This window comes from Mastacembelus armatus, chromosome 15 (assembly GCF_900324485.2).
Source record: "Mastacembelus armatus chromosome 15, fMasArm1.2, whole genome shotgun sequence".
Taxonomy (NCBI): domain Eukaryota; kingdom Metazoa; phylum Chordata; class Actinopteri; order Synbranchiformes; family Mastacembelidae; genus Mastacembelus; species Mastacembelus armatus.
In genome coordinates, this window is record NC_046647.1 from 21,569,380 (window position 1) to 21,595,355 (window position 25,976).

A 25,976-nucleotide genomic window follows, 5' to 3' on the forward strand; every position below is an offset into this window, starting at 1 on the left:
CATCCCTGGAAAAAAACAGGCAGGGAGACGGTGGGGTGGAGTACAGGAAGCTGTTGTCCGCGAATATCTGAACATGGGCGAAATCTAAAAACTCCATAAATCACAGCTTCTTTTCTCTACCGTTTACGGAGCAGAGGTTGCGGAGATTTGTGGTATTTTTCTGCACTGATTTGGAGATTTCACCGAACAGCGACACGATGTCTCGGGGAGTGATCCAGCCCAGCCAGCAGAAACTGGCAGAAAAACTCACCATCCTCAACGACAGAGGCATCGGGATGTTAACCCGTGTTTACAATATCAAAAAGGTTCGCACACACACACAGTTTTATCCTCATTAACCACACGGGTCTGTGAATGACAAATATCTGCACCTGCGTCCCAAACCACTGAATATTAGCGTGAGACAGTGTGAATGCCCGATTACGTTAGCTAGTATTGATTTCAACGTTAAGGATGGCTAGCTAGATCAATTCACACCTGATATTTTGTATATTGATCAATGTTATTGTCATTTAAAGCAAGAAAATAAGACACTTGGCTAACGATATCCCGAATTCTACTCCTGAGCAATACTGGAAGTAGGATGTGGGCACAGCTAGCCGCAAGCTGGCGGTTAGCTTGCGGTTAAGTTGTCCACTGGTTTCACGGTGTTTTCGGTTGGACTAACCGCAAGTATAGGCACTTATTGTGAGAAATACAGCTAATGTGTATTAACCACAAACCGCAACAGTTAAAATCAAGCTCCCGAATTGATAGCGTTAAAAAAAATCAGGCCTGCAGTAGCGTTAATAGCTGTTAGCTAACGTCGGCTGGTAATGGCGGCGGCTAAGCTAGCCGCGGTGTTTAAGCTAGCCGCCTTGGCTAAGCTAGCCGCGGTGTTTAAGCTAGCTGCCTTGGCTAAGTTAGCCGCGGTGTTTAAGCTAGCTGCCTTGGCTAAGCTAAGTATGAGTCGGGCGTCGTCTCGGCTCCTGATCCGCTGCAATCTCATGCACAGGACCAGTATCTGAAGCCAGTACGTTTTCTGACACCTAAACTGTACATTTTTTTTAATTCAAGCTGGTGGCTAGTTGCATTTAGCTTGATATACAACTCTAAGAAAAAAAATGGAAAGGAAAGGTTGTTTGTTTATTGATAATTTAACATATAATTTTAGCGACTACTTAAACATATGAGTAAATACTCATCAAAAGGTATAAACACTGGTAGAAAGCATCTAGGTGCTATTCTTATATTTTACATATTTGTGTTTTATTTATTACCAATTCACTCCCCTACATTAATATTAAAGCTATAGATACTAGTGACTTTTAGGTCAACATTACACATAAAACACAACTTGACGAAACACAATGTAATTTCCAACTAACAGTGTCATTATTAGCAGTTTTACAAAAAAGAAAAACTTCTTACATGGTTTAATGTAACAGAGGTACTGTTAGTACTGTTAGTATTTTACAAAATCTCTGAAACAGGAACCATTTAACTAAAACTGCCACCTCTGTATAAAGTAACTAAGAGCATCTCCATCTTCACATGCTTCAAGAATAACATGTTATTTACAGTAAAGACAACAATAATTATGATGGTGATGATGTTGAACAGTGTTATTATCTCACAGGTAAAATATATCAGTTATGGGGCGTTTTACTGCAGAATGAGTACTACATGTAGATACATGAAGCAAATATATATTTTTAAGTGGGATTTTAAATGCGTTACTTAACATCATGGAGTGCTTCTACATTGTTGTATTGGTACTTTTACTTGTTTACTGATTCACAGGTTAATTCACTAGTAATATAAAATATAATAAAATAATTTATATTTGTGATAACTGTGTTGCTAAATTGACACCAGTGGTTTGTGTGTGGGAGGAGTGGTGTGTCTGTCAGTGTGGGGTGAGCCTTTGTGCTTGAGTATGTATGGTGAATAAAGAGGTCAGTCATATCCTTACAAAGTGTTAGAGAGTACAGAAAATATCTGAAAGCCCATACTGGATCATGTTTATTGGTATTTGAGTTTAATAATTAACAAACCGCAAAGAAAACACTAAAATACATATACATATACATTTTATTTTAGATTGTGAACACATTTCCATTTTTATTCTCTGTAAATTATGAGACAGTATGAGCAGTCAGACACAATCACAGAGATGTTGCTGCTGATTACTCTTCTTGATACGCCCTTCCTGCCCCTTGCTTCCCTTTTCTTTCTGTCTGTCCCATCATCTTCATATCTATCCTGATCTGCCTCACCATAAGGCTCCAGAACATATCCACTCTGAAATGCTGTCCATATGTTGTTGTTTTTTTTGTTTGTTTTTTTTAATTTGTTCTTTTACCTTATGGTATTAGAAAACCTTCAAGCATCCCAAAGCTCGAAATGAAAGAACCAGGACAGTAATCTGTGACACAATCAATGGTGGTCACTGATTGATTCTTGTAGATTCAGTAGGAATTTGGAGACTAGTTTAATATTTTATCTCTGAAACTCCCACAAAATTATCTGCTGAAGAGCTCAGAAAGCTGTTACTGCTTTATCACTGGAATAGACTTATGTTACTTAATAAAACAGGTAACAAACCTGGTTGTTTGTTTTCTACCTTTGGGAAAAAATAATTCATACACTAACAGTAACAATATTGTCATCTAATATCACAGCAATGTTCTTTTCCATTTGAAGCATTTTCACTCATTACACTGTTGAATAGCTGCAGATAAAAATCTCTTCCTTAAATTTTCTGTAACAGTCACCTTAATTAATCTTGGCTGAGTGGCATTAATGTTTTTGTTTGCTGTGCTTATCTTATAGCCAGTGGAGGGTCTAACACCATATTTTGCCTTGCACACAGCGCTTACAGGGTGTTTTATTTTCTTTTAACCTTGCTTACACTCACATAACCCTTTGTCTCCCAGGCTGCTGTGCAGTTAGTTAAAATACACATTTTCAGATTTCTCGTGACTATGCTAAAAAACAGGATGGTCTCTGTGTGAAAGGAGCAAAGCAGTGAAATCAACTGAAGCATTGGCTGTAATCACAAGGTGGACACAAGAGAACTGTAAATTATGATACAGCTCACTGCAAACAACACCACCCTTGTGATGCTTATAAAATGTTTAGCATTTCTTAAAATTTAATAAAGTACCAGATTAGGTTTTATGCTTTAAGCTGGAGTTAAACATTTCACTGACACAATCACAGTTAAAACAATATTTTACGCTTTATAAATCAAATGTTTCTTGCATTTTTTGCATGATAGTCTGTTATCTTTTACACGAGTTTAATTTACCTAATGAAATAAACAGGTTTCAGGATAAAAATCTAGAAAAACATTTGCTGACACGGTGTTTTGTTAAAGTGAATGATCTCCTCAACCTGTTTTTAATTAAAGTCATTGGTCGAGTAAAGTCGTAGTCATTTTTACCACTAAGAAGTATAGTGCACTGCTGGATACTTTCTGCAGGCCATACAGAGGACAACCTGTTTCCAGCCAGTTTTTCCTCCACAGTTTTTTTTTTTTTCTTCAGGATGATTCAGTGTTTTGTTTGAAATTGGGACTTTCTTTTTCTACTGTTTGTGTAGGCCCAACACATTCTGCTGCTTCGTGCTGCAGACTTACTGTAGCACTTTTCTGATCAACAAAATCTGATCTCTTGTTTTGTTGCCCAGAATACACTGGAAAGTGTAGTGTGGTCATAGGCGTACCTTGCCCAGAGGGAACAGTAGCTGCAGTTGCACATGAGTAATTACCTACTGAAAAAAAATACAGGTTGACATTTAATGAAGGGCACCTCATAGTACCAGGGGCATTTTTACCCCTCATTTTTAATTTCAGGGCCAATTTATGAGCTGTAGCCTTTAAGGGCAAATTGCCCAGGACCTCCATAAGTCTCTCATGGCCTGAATGGTATGTTCCCCTGTGAAAAATGCAATACAAGGTGAACTTTATCAGACTGTTGGCACATTTAATATTTTTATTTATTCTACAGATTTGAAGAGACCAAACTCAGTTGGAGTGACCTGGGTAATACATGGGTGGTCATGCCACTGACAAAGTATACAGGTTTTCTTTCAAAGTTAAGACTTCACCAGGTGTTTAGTCCCTCCTCCAGGCTGAATAATCACCTGTTGTAGTGTTTTGATTTGCAGGAAAACCTGCATACTTGTGCAGTGGCATTTCTGCACATCAGTGGTTTAGATAGAAGGCTTTTGAATGTGTGCTGTGGCTGAAATGTTTGCTCAGGGATTTTCTTTTCTCATCGGTATTCAATCAGTGTGACTACACATAAATGCCTGCACATAAATACTGAGGAGGTTCTGCTATGTAATATATGGCATTGGTGTAGAGTAGAGCATGTTAGCCACTGAAACACGTCACCACTGAATATGCTGTCAAAAGGGATCAAATTGGAGTAATGTTCATTCCATATTTGCTAAGTCCATAAATATAAGCAAGTACTTGGGTAAAATGCAATGACTGGAGTGTTAATAACTCACCATTATTCTCGTGTGTGTTTTCCTTAATTTTTCATGTTTTTCCTTCTTCTTCCAACCTGAGAAAAAAAATCGACACATAAGAAAATTGACCAGTAACAATGTGTAGTTAATCATGCAAGTTGAGGCTTCATTAGAATAGTTATTGAATTGCTAAAAGAAAGAAAAAAAGCCCTGCACTTTGTGGTGTGAACTGATTACCCAGAGATCATATAAGGGATGAGACTTTCTCTGCTAATACTGATGAGGCCAGTAAATAAGGCAAATATTGTTCACTGTAACTAAAGGAATGCAACTGATTGATAAAGAAACTGCATTTATTCTTGGATCACCTCTGGCCAATCCCCAGTCTGTTTAGTAAAGTCTCAATTCAAGGATCTAACAGTTGAAAAATTCCTGAGCTCTTTGGTGAACCATCTATGCAACAGGAACCCTGTTTCTACTGAACCACAATATAGATGAGGTCAATTTATTAGGGTGGGACCAGAGGAGAGCGACAGATCACTGTGTCAAAAAAATATGTTGCTACATGTCTGTACAACTCTTAAAAAGATAAATGTAAACATGTATTAGAGCATCACCAGCAATACAGCGCTCAGCTCTTTAGCGATCAGGCAGTTACTAAGCAACAGCCAAGGACCAGAAATGTGGAGCAAATATTGCAGCCGGTGGAAACTGCAGGGACCAAACTTTGTCTTTGCGCTGTTCTGCATAAGACAGTGTCACTGCTGACAGCCGCCATGTCAGCCGTATTATTACGGCCTTTCAGTGCTTAAAGTGATCGTGTTATTCTCAGTGTGTCTTGAGTGCGTAGCTAGGGATGCTAGACTTTGTGTTACTGTTAAGACAGCGTGCATCAAAACAAGTGTTAGACTAAATGATCACATGTTGGTGCAGCATGTAATTGTGCATTATGAGTTTTGTTAGAAAGAATTACCAGAGTGGTTATTCCTAATTAAACTCACATAAGTAGAAAATACCTGTATGAGAGCAGCTGTTTTAAGATCTGTGTGTTTGTGTGTATGTGTGTGTGTTTGTGTGTGTGGTGTGTAGATCAGTGACCAGCAGTTTGTTTGGGTGGGCTCTTTGTTTTGATTTCTTCTCTTCTTCTCTCCGTTCCAATGCTTCCCCCCTCTCCTATGCAGCAAGGACAAGTTTGGAAGGTTTGCAAAGTTTATCACCTTCCACTGATGAAACCCCTCCCCTGTCACTCTTCCTCCTTTCCCTCCTCCTCCTCCTCCTGGCTACCTTTACTGATCTGTTAGTCCTCTCCTTTGTGCCTCACTCCTCTTCATGTTCGAATCTGTAATGCTGAGAGTAAGGCTGGGCCCCATTCACTGTCAGTTATGATGCAGCATTCATATACACATTGTTTTTATGTGCTTTAATTTGGAAAATAAAGCTTTTTGTTCCAGTGCAGATACATTACATGCCTGGTTTACAAGCCTGCAAAGGCCCAAACTAGATTTGACACTTTATTTCGGGGAAAACATCCAGTAGTTAGCAGGAACAGTACCCAGCTGCAGTGTGAATTAAACTCCACAGGCATGATAGTGTCATCAATTTGATGATCACAAATACTGTTACATTTATCCTCAATAATCTGTTTTGATGAGCCATAGAATCATGATCGATACTGTGTGTAGGTTAAATATTGTTTATCTGGACGGTACCAACTTACTGCCACTTAACCACTCCTGTTAGTCTTTGGTTTGTGAAGAAGCTCTGCCTCATAAATACATGATCTGGCAGTTGATTTGCAGTTGCACTGCCCTGTGTATGACCACCTCATAATTTAAAAAAAGCTGTTTATTATCATTTTTATTTTTTTGTAAATTGGCCTCCATGTATTGAAGTCCTGCTGTATTGCCAGCAGGCAGGCAGGCAGCCAGCTCCTAGCAGGTTGGAGTGGTTCTATAGTGGTTCTGTTTCTAATCACATGGTCCGTCCATTCTTAGCAGCTTTTTTTTTTTTTCTTCTTCTTCTTCTTTCTGCAGCAGTTAATCCATCCCTGTGAAAATGAGAGAGCTCACACTGTCAGGAAACCAGTTCATCTCAGTGAGGAGAAGTTTGTTTTGCATGGCTTACTGGGGCTCTGTAGGATCCCTGAAAATGTGCCATGTGTTTAAATATTTCATACAGTAATTAGCAGAAGTCATTAGTTTTCAGATGTAGGCTTCCCCCAGCCCAGGGCTATCTATTCCAGAGCCCCCTGCCATATGTTGGTCAGTGTGGGGAGCCTTTGAGAAGCTCAGCTGTTAATTGCCATCCGGAGTGGAGAAACGATGGTGGAGGCGAGACTAAGGTCTGTTCTGGTATCCATGCAAAAGCTCCCTTACTCCTCCCAGACCACTACTGATTCTCAGCTTATTCCCATGCCCTGTCCCTTCATTCACTGCGCCCCTTCTTTCATCCATCCTTCCATCAGCCCACACCCCACCCAAACCCAGCCAGCTTATTGCACTAGCCACCACCAGCACTAACGGACAAAGCCACGCCATATAAATGACATAGAAATTCAAATAATCATGTTTTTTGTTCTGTGATGCTAAGAACCTAGAACCAATTCTGTTCTTACTTCTGAAAGTAATTAGTAATGGTTGGGTAGGTAACCTTGTTGAGGCTAAATTAAGATGCAGTAATGGTGTGGCTACATGTACAGAAATGAAGCAATAGTTTAATAAGAGTTTTAAAGGCTCACTTTGGGAGTTTTGCATGTTTTAGCCCATTAATTACAGCACATATATCATTTACTGTACATCCCTGATTAGTATTCAGGGAGGTTTTTGATTAAATTTGTTACTTCTTTTAATCTTTATTCATCATGTCACTGCCTCCTGTAATACAGTTTGGAGAACAGTTCCAAGTACTTGTGGGAATTTCTAACATTTAAGAGTTGGCTCCTGTTCAACATGTCATCAACAGAGTGAATAAAAGGCATAAAATCACTTAAGTTTATATAGAGAGCACCTTTGTAGAACAGTTTATTAATAGCAAATACCGTGTTGCCTTCACATTTGATTTGGGCTAAAACATGGAAAAACACTTGTATACTCCTCTTAGTTGGCATACCCATGTTATGGAGTAACCAGACAGTGTTTTTGTTTTTTTACTCCACAGTTCCCCGGCATGAGTCAATGGGTAACTACATTTTGGTGGCCAATGTAGAGACTAGTCTGTTATGTTGGGCTAGGCTAGTGGGGTGTTGTAATCAGGCGAGCACTGTGTTAGCAAAACCAGGCTTGTGCTTTTGCAACTGCATGGATTTCACAGTCACATCTTGAATCCTTGTTTCTCTTTTAACGTTGTTAAAATTCAGTCTGCTTCTCACACACCTTCACAGATTTTCTTTGACCAGTAGCTCTTGAGTGAACACACCGTGACACTGACTGAGCGTTAATGCCTCGTGAAGTTGGAAATCTGGTCAGGTGTGAGAGAAGTGGGCACAAGGAAACAAGCTGAGACTCAGGGTCCAGTCTGTGTGGTTGATGGTATTGAAACCATGTCGGTGTTGTGTGTTTTTTTTTTCTGTGTCAAATCCCCAACGTGTCCAAGTGTTTTGTGTCCTGGACCCTGCAGTGGTGGGTGTGTTGCAGATAAGAGCTCAGCATGCTTGTTTCTGGTGCTTCAGTGAGTGAACTAGCTAGCAGCTAGTAGACTGTGCATACAGACTGAACTAGGTCTTGGCTCAGCAGCTAGCATGATACAAATTATGGAGGTGACTTTGCTCGTGGGTCAGGCTCTCTTTTTGTGCCCGTCAGGTTCACTTTGTTGTGAGTGAAACATGTTTTGCATCTCATGTTGAAATATAGCAGATGCTGGTCAGAGTCTGCTCTTAAACTTGAAGTTTAACCAGCAACTTTTGATTGTGTAGTAGTCCTAGATAGTCTGTAAATTTAAAGAGTGGTAGAAAAGCAGTTTGGCACCGAAGGTTTCCAAGTCTGCTGCACTGACCACACCCACAGTCAGCAGTGTGGCGTACTGCACTTGGGACAACAATGCAAAATTTAGGTGGTGCATTGTTTTATCAGTCTTGTGTGATAACCTGGGCGCAAAAACATAATTTTACGTTTGTGTTTTATCACGTTTTATTAATTGGGCTGTCAGTTACTTATTGTGCTTGCGTGAACTGGCATGTGTTGCTGTTTTTGTGGTTTCATTTTGCACTGGCTGATGCTGGGCAATGTTTCACTGCCATGCAAACTGAAATCCTGGTTAATGGTGTGGTGCTGTTTCAAGCCTGTTGGTTCATCAGCTGTGATACAATATGGTAGATGGAAAAGTTTTATGTTGTAGTTTTCATTTTGGTAATTTCATCTAACTTTTTCTGGCTTTTCTAAATGTGTTCTTCCACTTTCTAAACTTAAGCCTTAACCACGAGGAGCTGAATCCTCAGACCGACCAGCCGTCTGGGATTGTTCCTGTGTTTTACAGCCAACAGACTTTATACATTCACTCTGTTTATTGCACATGCATGGACCACATCTTCCTCACCATTCACACTACACTACCCATAATGCATGAGCACTGTTGCTTCCTGCCAGTTGGGGCAGTCCAGCAGATACAGCAACACCTGAAAAAGACTAGATGAGAATATTAAGAGGAAGAAAAAAGCAGCTCTGCAGGTTTGGTGAAATAGCCAAAATATTATTTCTCTGCTTAAAATTCAGGTCATGTAGGTGCTGATGACAGGACAGACTTTCTTTCTCACCACTTATGTGTCTCTCCTCACTTTTAAGTCATTTCTCAGTTGACCTCTCTGTGTGCCCCCTTTCATTTTTCTCCTTTTTCCTCCTTTTTTTTTTCTTCCTCTGTGATTTTCTCGTTCTCCTCTGTTTCATTCTGTCCCTTCTTCAGTCTCCTCACCCATCGCTCTGCCTGCCATGCAGTGGTACTAACCAGTGATGGCTCAGAGACGCTGTTTGAATCTAAAACCCCCTCATTACCTGCCACAGTGGTTCTCAGCCTTTCTGTGAGAGTGAAGTACAACAAATAATTGGTTGCATTAAAATATAAAAATTGATGTATTTAAAGCTCGTTTTGACCAACGTGAGGGTCATAAATCATTGTACATTGTCCAGAAAAGTGTGGACACAGGAATTATTTGCATTGCATGTGAAATTAAGATGTTAGTATCTTGGTTTCAGTTCTGTAATGTCTCCACAGCTCAGCAGCTGAGAACCACTGAACAGTTCAGGCTCTTGCTCAGTCTTTTATAACAGTTGAACCTGGTTTATCCAAACATGAAAACTACAGACGGCCAAACTTATTTCAGCAAAGTGGGAATTGACCCTGCTGAGGTGGATAATTTCTTAAGCCTCCTTGTTGATATGTGCATCTAAATGGCAAATTAGACTGCACATATCGCTGCATTAAGTTTGTGTGTGTTTGTTTTCATGTCTTGAATATGCCTCTGGTCTTAACTAAATGTCAGTAGTGTCCCTTTTTTCACCTGCACTCCTCCCCACATCTTGGGCTGGGATAAACCAGTTTTCACTGTAAGCACTAAATGTTCCCTGGTGATGGCCTCACATCTAACATGCCTGCCTATAAGGAAAGAAAATGTTAGAATAATAGATAAATATAAGAAATAAAATCTGTCAGAAATCTGATAGAATAAAGACACCAGGTGTTTCAGAGTAGCTGCAGGGTACTTGGTGTATTTTTATTTCTGTTTCTACTCACCTCTTCTTCTCCTTTCCTTTCCAGGCGTGCGGTGATCCCAAGGCTAAGCCCTCCTATCTAGTTGATAAGAACTTGGAGTCTGCGGTTAAGTTTATCGTCAGGAAGTTCCCTGCTGTGGAGACCCGGAATAATAACGTAAGTATAGCTGTATGTTTGCCTGCTGTGTGTTTGTATGGCATAGCGAGGAAGAGGATGAAAGTGTGGTTGGTTTTTTTTTCGTCATTGTTTTTAACACAGACATCTCTCCGAAGTTTTAATCCCAGCTGTAGATTTGTTTGTTTTGCTTTTGTTGCTTACACATTTTTCACATTTCTTCTTTCAGCTCCTCTAATTCCTCTCTTCTGATTTTCCCCCATGGGGGTTGAATAAAGTTTCTAGATTCAGCTGTGCAGTAAATGTATAGAAGAAAATATTATTTCAGGGTTGTCAGTAGTAGTTACTGAAAACTGAGAAATTTTTTTGTGGATCAGAAGGCTTGTAGTGGAAATGTTCTTCTTTCATTTTTAAGACTTTTTGTAGTTGCAAATAATCTTGGTTTGTGAAATGGGCTAATAAATGTTATCTTATGATACAAAGCCAGAGTTATGTCAGAAATAATGTAATTTACTTTTGGGCTGCAACTGATTGTTTTTGTTGTGGATTAATCTGAGAGTTAAATAATGTTGTGACTACTATTATGTACTTTGTTTTTCCAGTTCAAAATTCAAATTTACTGTTACAGAAGAACAAGAAAACAGTAAATCCTCTCATTTAAAAAGCTGGAAGCTTTGCCATCAATTTGATCTAATCAACAATTGATGATTAAAATAGTTTGATTAGTAATTATTGCAGCTGTAATTCAGTTGTAATGATTATCTGTACTTTTTATATTATAGCAGCTAATCAATCCCAATATCCGTTGATTATTCTGATAATCATGTACTCTGTTAAATGTCAGGACTAATTACAAACACCGAAGTGATGCCTGTAGTGTGTTTGCTCCACTGCCGCAGCAGTTACATTCATTTGTTTTCCCAGATTTGTTTCCATGTATAGCATTTATGCATATTTACCTTTGGTATCCCTGTGTTCGGTATTGTGTGTGTGTGTGTGTGTGTGTGTGTGTGTGTGTGTGTGTGTGTGTGTATAGTGACTAATAAGAGTTTAGCTTTAAGTATGTTTATTATTGTTTTTAAGTGTGTATATTTTTTTTCAGCATGTGTTTGTTAGTGTGTGTGTGTCTGTGACTAAATCGAGTCATTTGCTCATTAGTTGTTTCAGCTTTACTTGTTAGCGTAGCTCGTAGCTTCTGGCCTATGTGTTTATGTGAAACTGTCATTTAGCAATCGGCTGTGTATGTGTGTGTGTGGTGCGCGCATACGTGTGTGTGTGTGTGTGTGTGTGTGTGGTGCGTGCATACGTGTGTCTAGCTAACTGCTTTATTCAGTATAACTGTGCATAAATTGTCTCTTACGTTGTTTTCTGCTTTGTTTCTGTGTTCGGTTGTGTTCTGCATGCTAAACTTGGCTTATTCCGGACTTGTGCTTTTTGGTAAGTTTTTGTATCTAAGTTTATGTAACTTTTATATTTGAGTTATTGTACCTAAGTTTTGTGGTGATGTAATTTTTTTTTGTACCTGTCTTTAAAGTTAGTTTGAAGTGGGCTTTGCTTTTCTCTGCTTTCTCTTCTCTCTGCTGCCATTATTTTTCCTTAAGTTTCCTTCATCCACTGAGTGGCTGGGTAACTACCGGTTTGCTGACTGCTAGTTGGTTAGATGGCTTGATAACTGACTGGCTGGCTGGCTGTTTGGTACCTGACTGCCTGCACTAAGGAGTGTTAAAGAGCAGATATACTGATATGTGACAGTTCAGGACGTCTGGAAACTATAAATTAGGGAGGAAGAGCTGAAACTACTCTGACCCATCTAGATTTTTAAAGATTAAAAAATGTTCCAAACCCTGTTTGGTTTGACGTTTGGTGCAGGAACAGGATTCAGCTCCTTGGTGCAGCAGCAGTGTCACACACTTCCTCCTACATTTGTCATTTCTTTCCCTTTTTCCACCTGGAGGACTCTGGTCCAGGCTACAGTACAGCAGACACACTGGGTTTAATACTTTCTGCTTCAGTCATTTCTGTCATCTTGATAGAAACTGCTTCTTACTACCTAAAGATGGAGCTTTCACACTGCTTTTTAGACTTAAATATCGCTTTGTATATGATTGCTTGTTAAAAGATTTGTCTTTTAGATAAACTTTGCTGTGACATCAACAAGCACAGAAGAAGTTTTACTTTTTGGTGCTTTGCTTAAATTTCTCGTCTTACTTCTGCCTTAAACTCTACACTTGTGTAAAACTCAGGTTGGGGTGATGCTGAGTGCACTGCCTGGCTTTGCTCTTTTACTTTGGTCGAACATTTTTAGCTACTTCTGCATTTTTTTCAACTTTATACGCAAGATACTTTTTCTAAGTGTCTACCCCTAACTTTTTACTGATGTTTCTAAACATAAATAGTTTATTAAAAGTTGGGGGGGGGGGGGGGTCAAACTAGGTTAATACATTTTAATTAAATGTAACTGAATGATCACACTGCATTATCCAACAGAGGGAGCTTGTGTTTCTACAAATCTTCAAAAGGAGGAAATGCTCCAACAAGTAAAACATTTGGGACTTTAAAGTGGCGTCTGTTTTCAGTCTAACATGTTTCCATCTGCCTGTACTACTAAACAAAAAGCTGAAGTTTTGCTAACACCACTGCATTATTCAGCAGAACTAGCTGTTGTATTAGTAATTAAGCCTTTCAGAGAAACTGTAATTAAACAAGACATGAACCGTACTGGTCTCTGGAGAAAAACATAATAATTAGAGTTTTTGTAGACAGGTGTGTGTACTGTAAACACACAACACACAGGGAGAAATGTGACATCTCCAACACTGAGTTTTTGTGGTGCACAGCATTTGACCACACTGTTAATTAACTCATATATAATCTATTAATTTCAGGTTGTTTTGTGACTTTGTGTTTTCTCCCATGTTTACAGCAACAGCTGGCTCAGCTGCAGAAAGAGAAGTCAGAAATCCTAAAGAACTTGGCTCTCTACTATTTTACCTTCGTAGATGTCATGGAATTCAAAGTAGGAAAACCCACATGTACACAAACATACTGTGAAAGGTTTTATTCTTGTGGTGCTAATAAAATAATTTATATTGACTCCTTTATCAACAGGACCACGTGTGTGAGCTGCTGAACACGATTGACGCCTGCCAGGTCTTCTTCGATATTGTAAGTGAAATACTGTATTAAGTGATTAGGGTTTTTGTTTTGTTTTGTTTTTGTTCTGAATTATATTTCATAGTTTAAGTAGAAATTGAACTATTTTAACCAGGTAAAGTATTTTTGTAGTGCAAATCTTTGCAGTGTTTAAGGTTGGCTCCATGTGACATTTACTTTATAAACTGTTGTATTTACCATAATACTCTATACTATATTTATATATAACTTTTTTTTTTTTTTTCTTTTTTTTTTTTTTTTTTTTTTGTGCCTGCCAGACTGTGAACTTTGACCTAACTAGGAACTACCTGGACCTGGTGGTGACTTACATTACTCTGATGATAATCCTGTCTCGCATAGAAGAGAGGAAAGCCATCATAGGACTGTACAACTACGCCCATGAGATGACACATGGAGCCAGGTGATTGAAATAAACACAGAGATGCAAAACTCAAAGAATAAGCAGTTTGGGTTTTGTAGTGTTTGGTGTTAATAGCTGCAGACATCCACTCAGTCAAATCTTTTTTTTTTTATTGGATGAACCTGCCACATGTTATTGATTAGGCCCACAATGCTCACCCTGACTTGTACTGTTTGTGTCACAGTGATCGGGAGTACCCCAGGCTGGGCCAGATGATTGTGGACTATGAAAACCCTTTGAAGAAGTTGATGGAGGAGTTTGTTCCACATGGAAAAGTAGGAGAACTGTGTTTTTTACAGTAGCAGTGTTTATATGAAGTAACACCTATAAACACAAGATGAGAGAATTCCTCCTTCTGCTTTTTCTTCTGATGACAGTGTCTCAAAGTAACATTTTAAAATAGTTCTGCATGTTCACTGTATGACCCACCGTACTTTCAATAGTTTGAATACTATATTTAGTTGTTTCACTTTAAATTAGAAATACTGAAGTTACACTCTGTTGCCCATCTGTCTCCTCCTAACTTCCTTTGTCTCTAGTCGCTGTCAGACGCGTTGATCAGTCTTCAGATGGTCTATCCCAGGAGGAATCTGTCTGCTGACCAGTGGAGGAATGCCCAGCTGCTTTCCCTCATCTCAGCACCCTCCACTATGCTCAACCCTGCACAGTCAGACACCGTTAGTATGAAAAAAAAAAACACACTGCATTATTTAATAAGATTTAGCCATCTGTAATTGGAATAGGGATTTATCTGAGATTTTTTAATGTTCAGTCAACAGGAAAGTTGAAGATTTAAAGGACAAAGTGTGTTAATATCTTGTCTCTCTGCCTTTCAGATGCCGTGTGAATATCTGTCACTGGACACGATGGAGAAGTGGATTGTTTGTATGTACTGTAGAAACAGAGTTCTTACCCACAGCTTTTGTGTCTGTGTAAAAGCCTGATCATCTGAATTAGTTTGTTGTTTGATCAAATGGCTTCCATCTGTGCTTATTGATGTGTCCCTCTCTGTGGTGTGCAGTTGGTTTCATCCTGTGTCATGCGGTGCTGAACAGCGATGCAGCAGCGTTGTCTTTGTGGAAACTGGCTCTGCAGAGCTCCACCTGCCTCTGTCTGTTCAGGGATGAAGTCTTCCACATCCACAAGGCTGCAGAGGATCTGTTTGTGAACATCAGAGGGTAGGAGGATCTACATGGGTGGACCCAGACCAACACAGACATTTTCTCAGTAAACTTTTGATAACAAATTTTTCTGAGCAAGATGCTGATTTTATTTTATTTTTTCTTCCCTACATTAAACTACATTCTCAGCAGAGGACTGTATCACAGATGTAGAATTAATATAGTAAAAAATAAAATCTATTGTTTTGCTATTCGATCACATCTGCTCTTGTGTGTTTTCCAGGTACAACAAGCGCATCAATGATATCCGAGAATGCAAAGAACAGGCCCTGTCTCATGCGTATGTAGATAATGTTGTTACGAATCCTTTGGCTGTATCTCACCTGGAATTTTTGATTTATTTCACTGCCTTCAATTCCTGTCTTATTTTTTTTTTTTTTCCTGTTCTTCCCTTTATTTAACCATCATTTTAGCTTTACTTCTACCCTGCTGTGCATCTGTCAGGAAGTCTCACACAGACAAATCACCTTCTACCCTTTATCACTCACTCGGTTTTTCTTTCTATTTTATGCTCCCCTCTGTTTCATCTTTCTCTCATTATTTAGTCTGTCTTCCCCTTTCATCTTATTCTTCTGCCATCACTGTCATCTACTTATTTTTTTCATCCTCTTGGGGGATTGTCCTAAAAGTGTCAAAATACTATTTAATCATGATGTTTGTGTGGTTTGATGCTCTGACTCTGCAGAGGCTCCATGCACAGAGAGAGGCGCAAGTTCCTCAGATCAGCTCTCAAGGAACTGGCTACTGTTTTAGCCGATCAGCCTGGTCTACTAGGTCCTAAGGTAAAAACATCTTAAACAGAGAAATAACATTGGTAATAACCTTGGATTTGGTTTTAAAGAAGCTGATGAAGTACCTAAGGCTTCAGTGCTATAAAACTAGTTTGACTTAAATGTCCCTGTACAGAAAACACTTTATGTGATGAAGTAATAATAAACATAATAAGTCCAAGTCGGCTCAAACTGTGTGTGTTATTGTTGCGATTGTTGTGACCTAAGGTCTTGGGCAAATTCGCCTTAAGTAGCTTTTGTTCCTCAGTTAAGCTCCCAGGGTGTTGGCTGTTGAGACCTACAATAATATATAACACATTCATTTTATTTTCCTTTTATTGAATGTATTTTTCAAGAGAGATGGTCAATAGGGCATTAAAAATATCGACTTTATTGGCCCTGTATTATGACTCGGCTCTTGTCTGGACTGTTGGACTTTAATATAAAATGCAGTTACAAATCTACAACACAACCTTAAATAACACTTGATAGGTTGTTTGATGGACAGAGTTTACCACCTTAAAATCATGTAAACTCATCTAACCAGATGGAGGCCTTCCTACGTCTGTAACAGGATATATTTGCTGTGCCACACTAACTGGAAGTATTTTGTGTATGTGGTTTAGAGACTGTAAAGAATTTGTTGCTGCCAACTGCTCTTGGTGATTTATCTTGAAATTATTAATCTTGGAATTTTTGACATTTCCTTTCCGCCTTTTTAAATTTCACTCTTTCTACTTCCTCCCACATTCTCAATTTCTGTCCCGGTAGGCTCTATTTGTGTTCATGGCGTTGTCCTTCGCCCGTGACGAGATCATCTGGCTGCTTCGACATGCAGACAACATCCAGAAGAAAAGCACAGATGACTTCATAGACAAGTACACACCTGCATTTATTTAGACCAGCATAACAATCATAGCAGCCTTATTTAATAAAATTTTCTGATTTTGCTACACATGTTGCTTTAGGCTCAGGTCTGATGTGTTTTTGTGTCCGTTTTGTGTTTTGCAGACACATAGCAGAGTTGATCTTCTACATGGAGGAGCTCAGGGCTCATGTCAGGAAGTACGGTCCTGTGATGCAGCGATACTATGTCCAGTACCTGTCGGGTTTTGATGCTGTGGTGCTCAATGAACTGGTGCAGGTACAAACACGGCTACAATCAAATGCATGCACACACATACACACACACTCTTTTGTGTAGAATATATAACAGTAATGACCCATTTGCTGGAAATGTGTTCATTTTATTGTCACTGTAAAAACGTTCCTAATGTTAGCTTGATGATAAGATGACCTTGATATTGAAATTAAGCAATTTTGTCCTTGTGTGAAAACTGAATCTATGGTTGTCTTTTAGAATAGACATTTTCTCACCCTACACTAATCAATCTTCTCTTCTGTTTCTAACAGAACCTGTCTGTGTGTCCTGAGGATGAGTCTATTATCATGTCTTCATTCGTCAACACTATGACGTCTCTCAGTGTCAAACAAGGTAAAACCATCACTGCAGCTTAAGGTGCAGGGGCAGTAATAATATTACAGTTGTACTACATAGTAGGAGTATAGATGGTTGTAAAAGTAGCAGTAACCTAACTCCTACTAATAACTGTAGCACTCGTGATTCAGAAAACCAGCCCTGTATTAGTCTTAGATTATTTGAGTGAATTGTCTTTTTGTTTTTCAGTGGAGGATGGGGAGGTGTTTGACTTCCGGGGCATGAGGCTGGACTGGTTCAGACTGCAGGTACGCACACAAATCTACTGCCTGAACTGTTTAGGAACTCATTTTTGAAAAAATTCTGAGGAGAGCTTTCAGTGCTATGTGGTTTCCAGGACTGCTGATACATTTACATTTATTTTGTCACTACATATGTGGGTACTGAAACTCAAAGCCTTTAGTTGGTGTTGTTTTGAGGATTGATAAACCCAGTGTTCTTGTACCTGAAATAGAATTTGGAAATCTCTTCATCTGTCTATTCATGTTGATGTCCTCTTCGTGCTGCTTTGTGTGTTGTCCTTTGTGTAGGCCTACACCAGCGTCTCTAAAGCCAGTCTTGGTATCTCTGATCACAAGGAGCTCGGTAAAATGATGAACACCATCATCTTCCACACAAAGATGGTGGATTCTCTGGTGGAGATGCTGGTGGAAACATCAGACCTGTCCATTTTCTGGTGAGACACAGCAACACACACCTGTGCATGCACACACAGAACCAAATAAAGCTCATGTAGGATGAGACAGTTGAACTGGTTTTTCATCTCATGTGTGTTTGTGTGTGTGTAGCTTCTACAGCCGTGCGTTTGAAAAGATGTTCCAGCAGTGCCTGGAGCTTCCTTCCCAAAGCCGACACTCCATCTGCTTCCCTCTGCTCTGCACACACTTCATGTCCTGTACACATGAGCTCTGTCCTGAGGAGGTAAAATACAACTGTACAAAACATGCACAAAAGCTGGTAAATGATATGTTAATAGCAGCAATGACCTTTGTTGTCCTGGGTATTCATGTGTTTTTGTTCGTCTTCCCCACAGCGTCACCATATAGGGGATCGAAGCCTCTCCTTGTGCAATATGTTTCTGGATGAGATGGCTAAACAAGCCAGAAACCTGATCACTGACATCTGCACGGAACAATGTACACTCAGTGACCAGGTAGGAAAACATATGCAAGCAGCCAGTTTCACAGAAGAGGCTGAGAAGTTAGGAAAAAAATGCATATACACTTTCTTTAGAGGAGAATATTGATGGCCCTCTCCCAGCTGTATAGTTAATATAAGTCTACAGCCTGCAAGCTTAGCTTAAAGACAGGAAGCAAGAGGCTCTGTGGCAAAGGTAAGACTGTTTATCAGCACATGTCAAGCTCACGGATTATCAAAAGCCTGAACAAAAACTTAAATGTAGAAACATTTTATCCTTTTACAACTTTCTTTATATATATATATATATATATATACACACACACAGTGGGTACGGAAAATATTCAGACCCCTTTAAATTTTTCACTCTCTGTGTCATTGCAGCCATTTGCCAAAATCCAAAAAGTTCATTTTATTTCTCATTAATGTACACTCAGCACCCCATCTTGACAGAAAAAAACAGAAATGTAGAAATTTTTGCAAATTTATTAAAAAAGAAAAACTGAAATATCACATGGTCATAAGTATTCAGACCCTGTGCTCAGTATTGAGTAGAAGCACCCTTTTGAGCTAGTACAGCCATGAGTCTTCTTGGGAATGGTGCAACAAGTTTTTAACACCTGGATTTGGGGATCCTCTGCCATTCTTCCTTGCAGATCCTCTCCAGTTCTGTCAGGTTGGATGGTGAACGTTGGTGGACAGCCATTTTCAGGTCTCTCCAGAGATGCTCAATTGGGTTTAGGTCAGGGCTCTGGCTGGGCCAGTCAAGAACGGTCACAGAGTTGTTCCGAAGCCACTCCGTTGTTATTTTAGCTGTGTGCTTAGGGTCATTGTCCTGTTGAAAGGTGAACCTTCAGCCCAGTCTGAGGTCCTGAGCACTCTGGAAGAGGTTTTCTTCCAGGATATCTCTGTACTTGGCCGCATTCATCTTTCCTTCAATTGCAACCAGTCGTCCTGTCCCTGCAGCTGAAAAACACCCCCACAACATGATGCTCCCACCACCATGTTTCACTGTAGGGATTGTATTGGGCAGGTGATGAGCAGTGCCTGGTTTTCTCCACACATACCACTTAGAATCAACACCAAAAAGTTCAATCTTGGTCTCATCAGACCAGAGAATCTTATTTCTCATAGTCTGGGAGTCCTTCATGTGTTTTTTGGCAAACTCTATGCAGGCTTTCATGTGTCTTGCACTGAGGAGAGGCTTCCGTCAGGCCACTCTGCTATAAAGCCCCGACTGGTGGAGGGCTGCAGTGATAGTTGACTTTGTGGAACTTTCTTCCATCTCCCTACTGCATTTCTGGAGCTCAGCCACAGTGATCTTTGGGTTCTTCTTTACCTCTCTCACCAAGGCTCTTCTCCCACGATTGCTCAGTTTGGCTGGACGGCCAGGTCTAGGAAGAGTTCTGGTCGTCCCAAACCTTTTCCATTTGAGGATTATGGAGGCCACTTTTCTCTTAGGAACCTTAAGTGCTGCAGAAATTCTTTTGTAACCTTGGCCAGATCTGTGCCTTGCCACAATTCTGTCTCTGAGCTCCTTGGACAGTTCCTTCGACCTCATGATTCTCATTTGCTCTGACATGCACTGTGAGCTGTAAGGTCTTATATAGACAGGTGTGTGCCTTTCCTAATCAAGTCCAATCAGTTTAATTAAACACAGCTGGACTCCAATGAAGGAGCAGAACCATCTCAAGGAGGATCAGAAGAAATGGACAGCATGTGAGTTAAATATGAGTGTCACTGCAAAGGGTCTGAATACTTATGACCATGTGATATTTCAGTTTTTCTTTTTTAATAAATTTGCAAAAATTTCTACATTTCTGTTTTTTTCTGTCAAGATGGGGTGCTGAGTGTACATTAATGAGAAATAAAATGAACTTTTTTGATTTTGGCAAATGGCTGCAATGACAGAAAGAGTGAAAAATTTAAAGGGGTCTGAATACTTTCCGTACCCACTGTGTATATGTGTATATATATATATATATATATATTTTTTTTTTTTTTTTTTTTTTTTTTTTTTTTTTGCTCTGACAAGCCTCCAGCACTTTACGCCCCTGCTGAGACAAAGTCAGTTTGTAGTATTGATCTTGTCATCATCTAACTCTTTGCCAGAAACCAAATAGGCACATTTGCAAATTGTTGGGCTAGTCCTTTACGAATCAACGCTGTGAGAGTGTTCTGAATTCATAATGTCATCAGTCTGTGAGGACTTGGAGTTTTTGGAGGTGTTGAGTTAAATGCTAAAAGAAATGTCTGTCTGGGAAAGTCACGGAGGCAGCTGGTGAACAAATGTAGAATAAAAATAATACTTCAAATGCTATAACAATTATCACGACCTAGATCAGCCCTGAAGGTGTTTTTTTTTATACAGCAGTACCAATGCACAGTTACCCATCTGAAAGTTTTGTGGTACTAACAAACTTTCTGTTGTCACTGGGAGAAGGCAGGAACACCTGAACTTTTATACCCATAGTTTAATGTTACATGTAGTCACATTAATATTACAAGTCCTTTGTTGAAACACATCATAAAAACCTTCTTAAATTGAACTTTATCAGTTTCCTGGTTTCACTCCATACTTTAAATAAATCTACTGCGCTCAGGACATCAGCCAGGCCATGACTAATCAGCCTTCCCCATCTGTCTCTCCTTTATTTGACCTCGTGTCGCTCCCATTCTGTCTGTCTCTCTATCCACCGTCTGTCCCTCACACTGTTCTGTCTCTAGCTGCTTCCTAAGCACTGTGCGAAAACCATCAGCCAGGCTGTGAACAAGAAGAGCAAGAAGGCGACAGGCAAGAAAGGCGAGCCAGAGAGAGAGAAACCAGGAGTGGAGAGCATGAGAAAGAACAGACTACTGGTCACCAAGTTAGTGCCAGAAAATCCTGTTTAACCTTCATGACCTTGGTAGCTGCTTAGCAACTGTCACACTTTCACTTTTTTGTGTCTCTTTATAGATCTATTAAGTCCTAACTAATTGATTGGATCAATAGATTAATAGCTTTTTGTTTTACTTTGACTGAATTCCTATTAAGTCTGTTAAACATCCACCTTTGTTTATGCAGCAGTAATACCAGCTGTTTATGCTCATACTACCAGCTCAGATTAGCATTTTGTACAAGTGGAGGTGTTTACAAATCACATCTGTATGTTTCTCTTTGTTTTCTTATATTACTGTGTTTATTTTCACCTTACCCTTCTCCTTTTCGTCCAGTCTTGATAAACTCCACACGGCTTTATCTGAACTCTGCTTCTCCATCAACTATGTTCCCAACCTGGTGGTTTGGGAGCACACATTCACACCGAGAGAGTACCTCACCTCGCACCTGGAGATCCGCTTTACCAAGTAAACATTCAAACTCAACACTCTCACGAAACACTGGTTTTCTGATTATCTGCCTTTTGAATTTAGTTTGTTCCCGGACATTAAAGGAAATACAAGAAAAATCATCTATATTTCATGCTGGAAATAAATGACAGAAATAAAAGCTTAAAACAGCTTCAAACATCAACTACAGATTCAGAACACCAAAAAAGAAGACTCTGTTTTTTAAATTTACCTCCACCATGATATGTTTCTTATGTGTCTCTAGGTCCATAGTGGGGATGACCATGTACAACCAGGCTACTCAGGAGATAGCCAAGCCCAGCGAGCTGCTGACTAGTGTCCGAGCGTACATGACGGTTCTGCAGTCCATAGAAAACTACGTCACCATCGATATCACCCGGGTCTTCAACAACGTCCTCCTGCAGCAGACGCAGCACCTGGACAGCCACGGAGAACCCACCATCACCAGTCTGTACACAAACTGGTATGTTTGCTTTCACACGCTTCATATTAGGAACCTGCAATAAGTGTATCATGTCCAAAAACATTATCACTGGAATTAGTAACAACAAGTGGGGGTGTAGAAGAAGAGCCATTTCTTAAAAAGGTGGTGTGCTTTCAGATTGTGTGTGTACAGACTCTTCCAGTGTAACATTTCTAATCTTAATACTCTTTTCTCTTCGATTCTTTGGAGTCTGTGTTCACAGATTGCCAGCAGTTGGAAACAACCCTAATGTTCAGTGTCCTCCAGAAAGAGATTTTTTTTTTTTGTTTGTTTTTTTGTTCCTGCCAGACTTTTCTTATTTGGGCACAGAAACTGCAGCACTGTTGTTCTTCCATTTGTTATTAACATTTTAACAAAACTATTGTATCACGCATCCATTTACTGAGCTTAGTCGTCTGACAGTGGCAGAATCCCCCACAGATGGTTTAAAATCCCATTTAGCCACATAATTACAGATTTATTGCTTGTGGTTTTAACATTCAGAATATGTGATGTTACTATTATAGATCTAATAAAAGAGAGACTAAAACCATACTCAGAAAGTATTTGTGTGTGTTTGTGTGTTCAGGTACTTGGAGACGTTGCTCCGTCAGGTCAGTAATGGACACATCGCCTACTTCCCCGCCATGAAGGCCTTCGTCAACCTGCCCACTGAGAACGAGCTGACTTTCAACGCTGAGGAATACTCCGACATCTCAGGTACAAACACATCCAGGTCATTTATAATATAAACTCACTAGTTTGTGTTTACTTCATGTTGATGTGGAGTATCCATACATTTATTATTTTCTCCTGAAAACATATTGGGTGCTGGGTTTGTTGTAATTATTTGTGTGTGCTCCCACAGAGATGCGGTCTCTGTCGGAGCTGTTGGGGCCCTATGGCATGAAGTTCCTCAGTGAGAGTCTGATGTGGCACATCTCGTCGCAGGTCGCTGAGCTGAAGGTACGCACATGTAAACACGTCGCTGTGCCCAGAGACGAAATGTGACGTCAGTTTGTTTAATGGTCAGTGTCTGTGTGTTGGTCTTCATGTAGAAACTGGTGGTGGAGAACATGGAGGTGCTGACCCAGATGAGGACGAGCTTTGACAAACCGGACCACATGGCTGCGCTCTTCAAGAAACTCACCTGTAATCACAAACACACATACACAGGCACACACACCATGCATGTTCACTTTAGTACTATTTTTAAATTCTGATATTTATAGCAGCTTTAACCTGATGCCGACACAATAACAGAATATCATTGATCTAGTTGTTTGCGGTTTGACTGATACATGTTTCTTTTTTGTGTGTGTGTGTGTGTGTTTGTGTGTAGCTGTGGACAGTGTTTTGAAGAGAATGACGATCATTGGTGTCATCTTATCTTTCCGCTCCCTCGCTCAGGAGGCTCTGAGAGATGTAAGACACACACACACGTCAATGCAGCTGCAGAGTTGGGAAGAAAATTAATCTTCCTTTAACATTTTTTAATTAGTTTGGCAAATTTCATGTGGATCACTCTCTACTGGATTGTCTTTGTCCAGGTGTTATCCTGTCATATCCCCTTCCTGGTCAGTTCAGTGGAGGATTTCAAGGACCACATTCCCCGAGAGACGGACATGAAGGTAAAACACACTCGCAGACGAGGAAAAATAAAACAACCTTTTAACCAGTTATTAGTGTTGAAGTATTTTCCTTGTGTTTTTGTGATTATTATGTTTCCAGGTGGCCATGAACGTGTATGAGCTGTCATCAGCAGCAGGTTTACCCTGTGAGATCGACCCGGCCCTGGTGGTGGCCCTGTCCTCACAAAAAAGCGGTGAGACACGTACACAACAACAAACTGAATTCAGCTTGGACAGAAACTTCGCCTAATGACACTGTGTGTGTGCGTGTGTGTGCGCGCAGAGAACATCAGTCCAGAGGAGGAGTATAAGATCGCATGTCTGCTGATGGTGTTTGTGGCCGTTTCACTGCCGACACTGGCCAGCAATGTGATGTCACAGTACAGCCCCGCCATTGAAGGTAGGTCACTTAATGGCTAATCACTTATCAAAGGAGTTGATGGTTATTTTGTTTGAGAATTCAGTCGTTACAAAACAAACTATACAGTGAAAATCAAGACTCTGCAGCTATAATGGTCTAATCGAATATTCTCCCATTTTCTCATGAAATACCTTTGTTTGGGATAAATAATGATGATAATGAGCCTCATGTTGTGGCACAGACCCAGTTTGGAGCCTGAGAACAGTGCAGGAGAAAATACTTGACATTGTAGGAAACATAATTTACCGCATCAGTGGCGTAGACTGTCCTCCATGCAGATGAGACCGACCTCATGCCGTCAGATTGATTCACATGTGAGGACATGAGTCATGTTATCATCTTCATTTTACACACATATTTTAAATAAAAAAATTATGAAAACACTTCTAAACACTTCTTTTCCTCATGCTGACCTTATTTGCTGCATGTATTTCAGTAAAAAGGTGTATTCAGTTAAATAAACCTGATATTAAGCACAACAGAAACACACTGTTAGTGTTAAATGAGACTCAGATTCATCACTCAAGGATAAATTATCAAGACAGTGTCTCTTAACAACCTTGAAATGAAAGACCCCATCGTTGATAAAGGACGTTTAAAAAGGATAATGAGTTGTAATGGGCTCCGCCATTGTTGGTATGCAGACTGCATATTGGCCAGCAATTGGTTTTCTGGCGGCATATCTCAATGCATGGTGCCATGCTAACCACTTGCAATTACATGCACATGCTTTATTTTCACATATTTTATGCATCTCAGATATTTATATTTAAATGATGTCATCACCAAGAAATGCACAAATGAAATCCATATTTACCTCACAGCACTGAGGCTTCAATACCAGAGGATTTCTCTGCTGAATCGGAAATTAAACCAAAGTTAATTGATCTTCTAACACGAACGACGACTTCTTGTTCTCTTGATAATGTGTTCTCTTGGCGTGTGTTTGCTGCCCCCTGCAGGCCACTGTAACAACATCCACTGCCTGGCCAAAGCCATCAACCAGATCGCTGCTGCTCTCTTCACCATCCACAAAGGAAGCATAGAGGACCGCCTGAAAGAGTTCCTGGCTGTAAGACAAATAGATGTGCTTTCATTTAGACTTAGATTTTTACACCTGCATATGCCTGAGGCTGCTTTTCCTGCAGGACATCATGCTGTCTCCCCATGTCTCTACATACACATTATAATAAAAAGTCTCCTAGAATATTTGAGATGTGCTTAAGTCAACAAAATGTGCCACAGGTCCTGCTGCTCCATTAATTATATGCATGTATTATTAAGTATTAATGTTTTATACATTTGCCTGCAGGTAATTGATGGAAACTAATACTAACTTATAGCTTATTTTTGATCATGTTTTTACAAATTTGCCTAAAACTCCTGCAAAAAGTTAATAGAGCTGTGAAGATATAGTTTATATCAACGTGTGTGTGTGTATATGTGTGTATATATATGTATAGCTGGCCTCATCCAGTCTGTTGAAGATCGGCCAGGAGACGGACAAGATGACGACACGTAACAGAGAGTCTGTCTACCTGCTGCTGGACATGGTGAGTGGATAAATGACACTGAGACTTTATATGTTGCTTAGTCCAGACCTGTATGTTTGATTACACAGGAGAGAATCAGCGTGGTTCATGTAGCATTAGCTGTGAGAAAACAGTAGTAATTTCTG

At 39.8% G+C, this 25,976-nt stretch overlaps 1 protein-coding gene across 2 annotated transcripts in view; it reads left to right on the forward strand.

Moving 5' to 3' along the window:
• The window catches only part of nckap1 (NCK-associated protein 1), a 28,259-nt gene continuing 2,283 nt past the window's right edge, over positions 1-25,976 (forward strand). The window contains exons 1-30 of one of the 2 annotated variants that reach the window (XM_026309129.2): positions 1-305; positions 10,207-10,317; positions 13,199-13,291; positions 13,384-13,440; positions 13,707-13,849; positions 14,034-14,124; positions 14,389-14,526; positions 14,686-14,734; positions 14,871-15,027; positions 15,254-15,310; positions 15,716-15,812; positions 16,572-16,678; positions 16,812-16,944; positions 17,214-17,295; positions 17,488-17,546; positions 17,829-17,974; positions 18,087-18,219; positions 18,332-18,451; positions 21,163-21,302; positions 21,649-21,780; positions 22,028-22,246; positions 22,836-22,966; positions 23,115-23,212; positions 23,305-23,398; positions 23,589-23,671; positions 23,797-23,877; positions 23,978-24,071; positions 24,161-24,277; positions 25,261-25,370; positions 25,762-25,851. In XM_026309129.2, coding sequence (XP_026164914.1) covers positions 198-305; positions 10,207-10,317; positions 13,199-13,291; positions 13,384-13,440; positions 13,707-13,849; positions 14,034-14,124; positions 14,389-14,526; positions 14,686-14,734; positions 14,871-15,027; positions 15,254-15,310; positions 15,716-15,812; positions 16,572-16,678; positions 16,812-16,944; positions 17,214-17,295; positions 17,488-17,546; positions 17,829-17,974; positions 18,087-18,219; positions 18,332-18,451; positions 21,163-21,302; positions 21,649-21,780; positions 22,028-22,246; positions 22,836-22,966; positions 23,115-23,212; positions 23,305-23,398; positions 23,589-23,671; positions 23,797-23,877; positions 23,978-24,071; positions 24,161-24,277; positions 25,261-25,370; positions 25,762-25,851 — 3,270 coding nt within the window. In that variant the 5' untranslated portion in view covers positions 1-197. The remainder of the gene's footprint in view (positions 306-10,206; positions 10,318-13,198; positions 13,292-13,383; positions 13,441-13,706; positions 13,850-14,033; positions 14,125-14,388; positions 14,527-14,685; positions 14,735-14,870; positions 15,028-15,253; positions 15,311-15,715; positions 15,813-16,571; positions 16,679-16,811; positions 16,945-17,213; positions 17,296-17,487; positions 17,547-17,828; positions 17,975-18,086; positions 18,220-18,331; positions 18,452-21,162; positions 21,303-21,648; positions 21,781-22,027; positions 22,247-22,835; positions 22,967-23,114; positions 23,213-23,304; positions 23,399-23,588; positions 23,672-23,796; positions 23,878-23,977; positions 24,072-24,160; positions 24,278-25,260; positions 25,371-25,761; positions 25,852-25,976) is intronic. The other variant, XM_026309130.2, reaches the window with a different exon arrangement.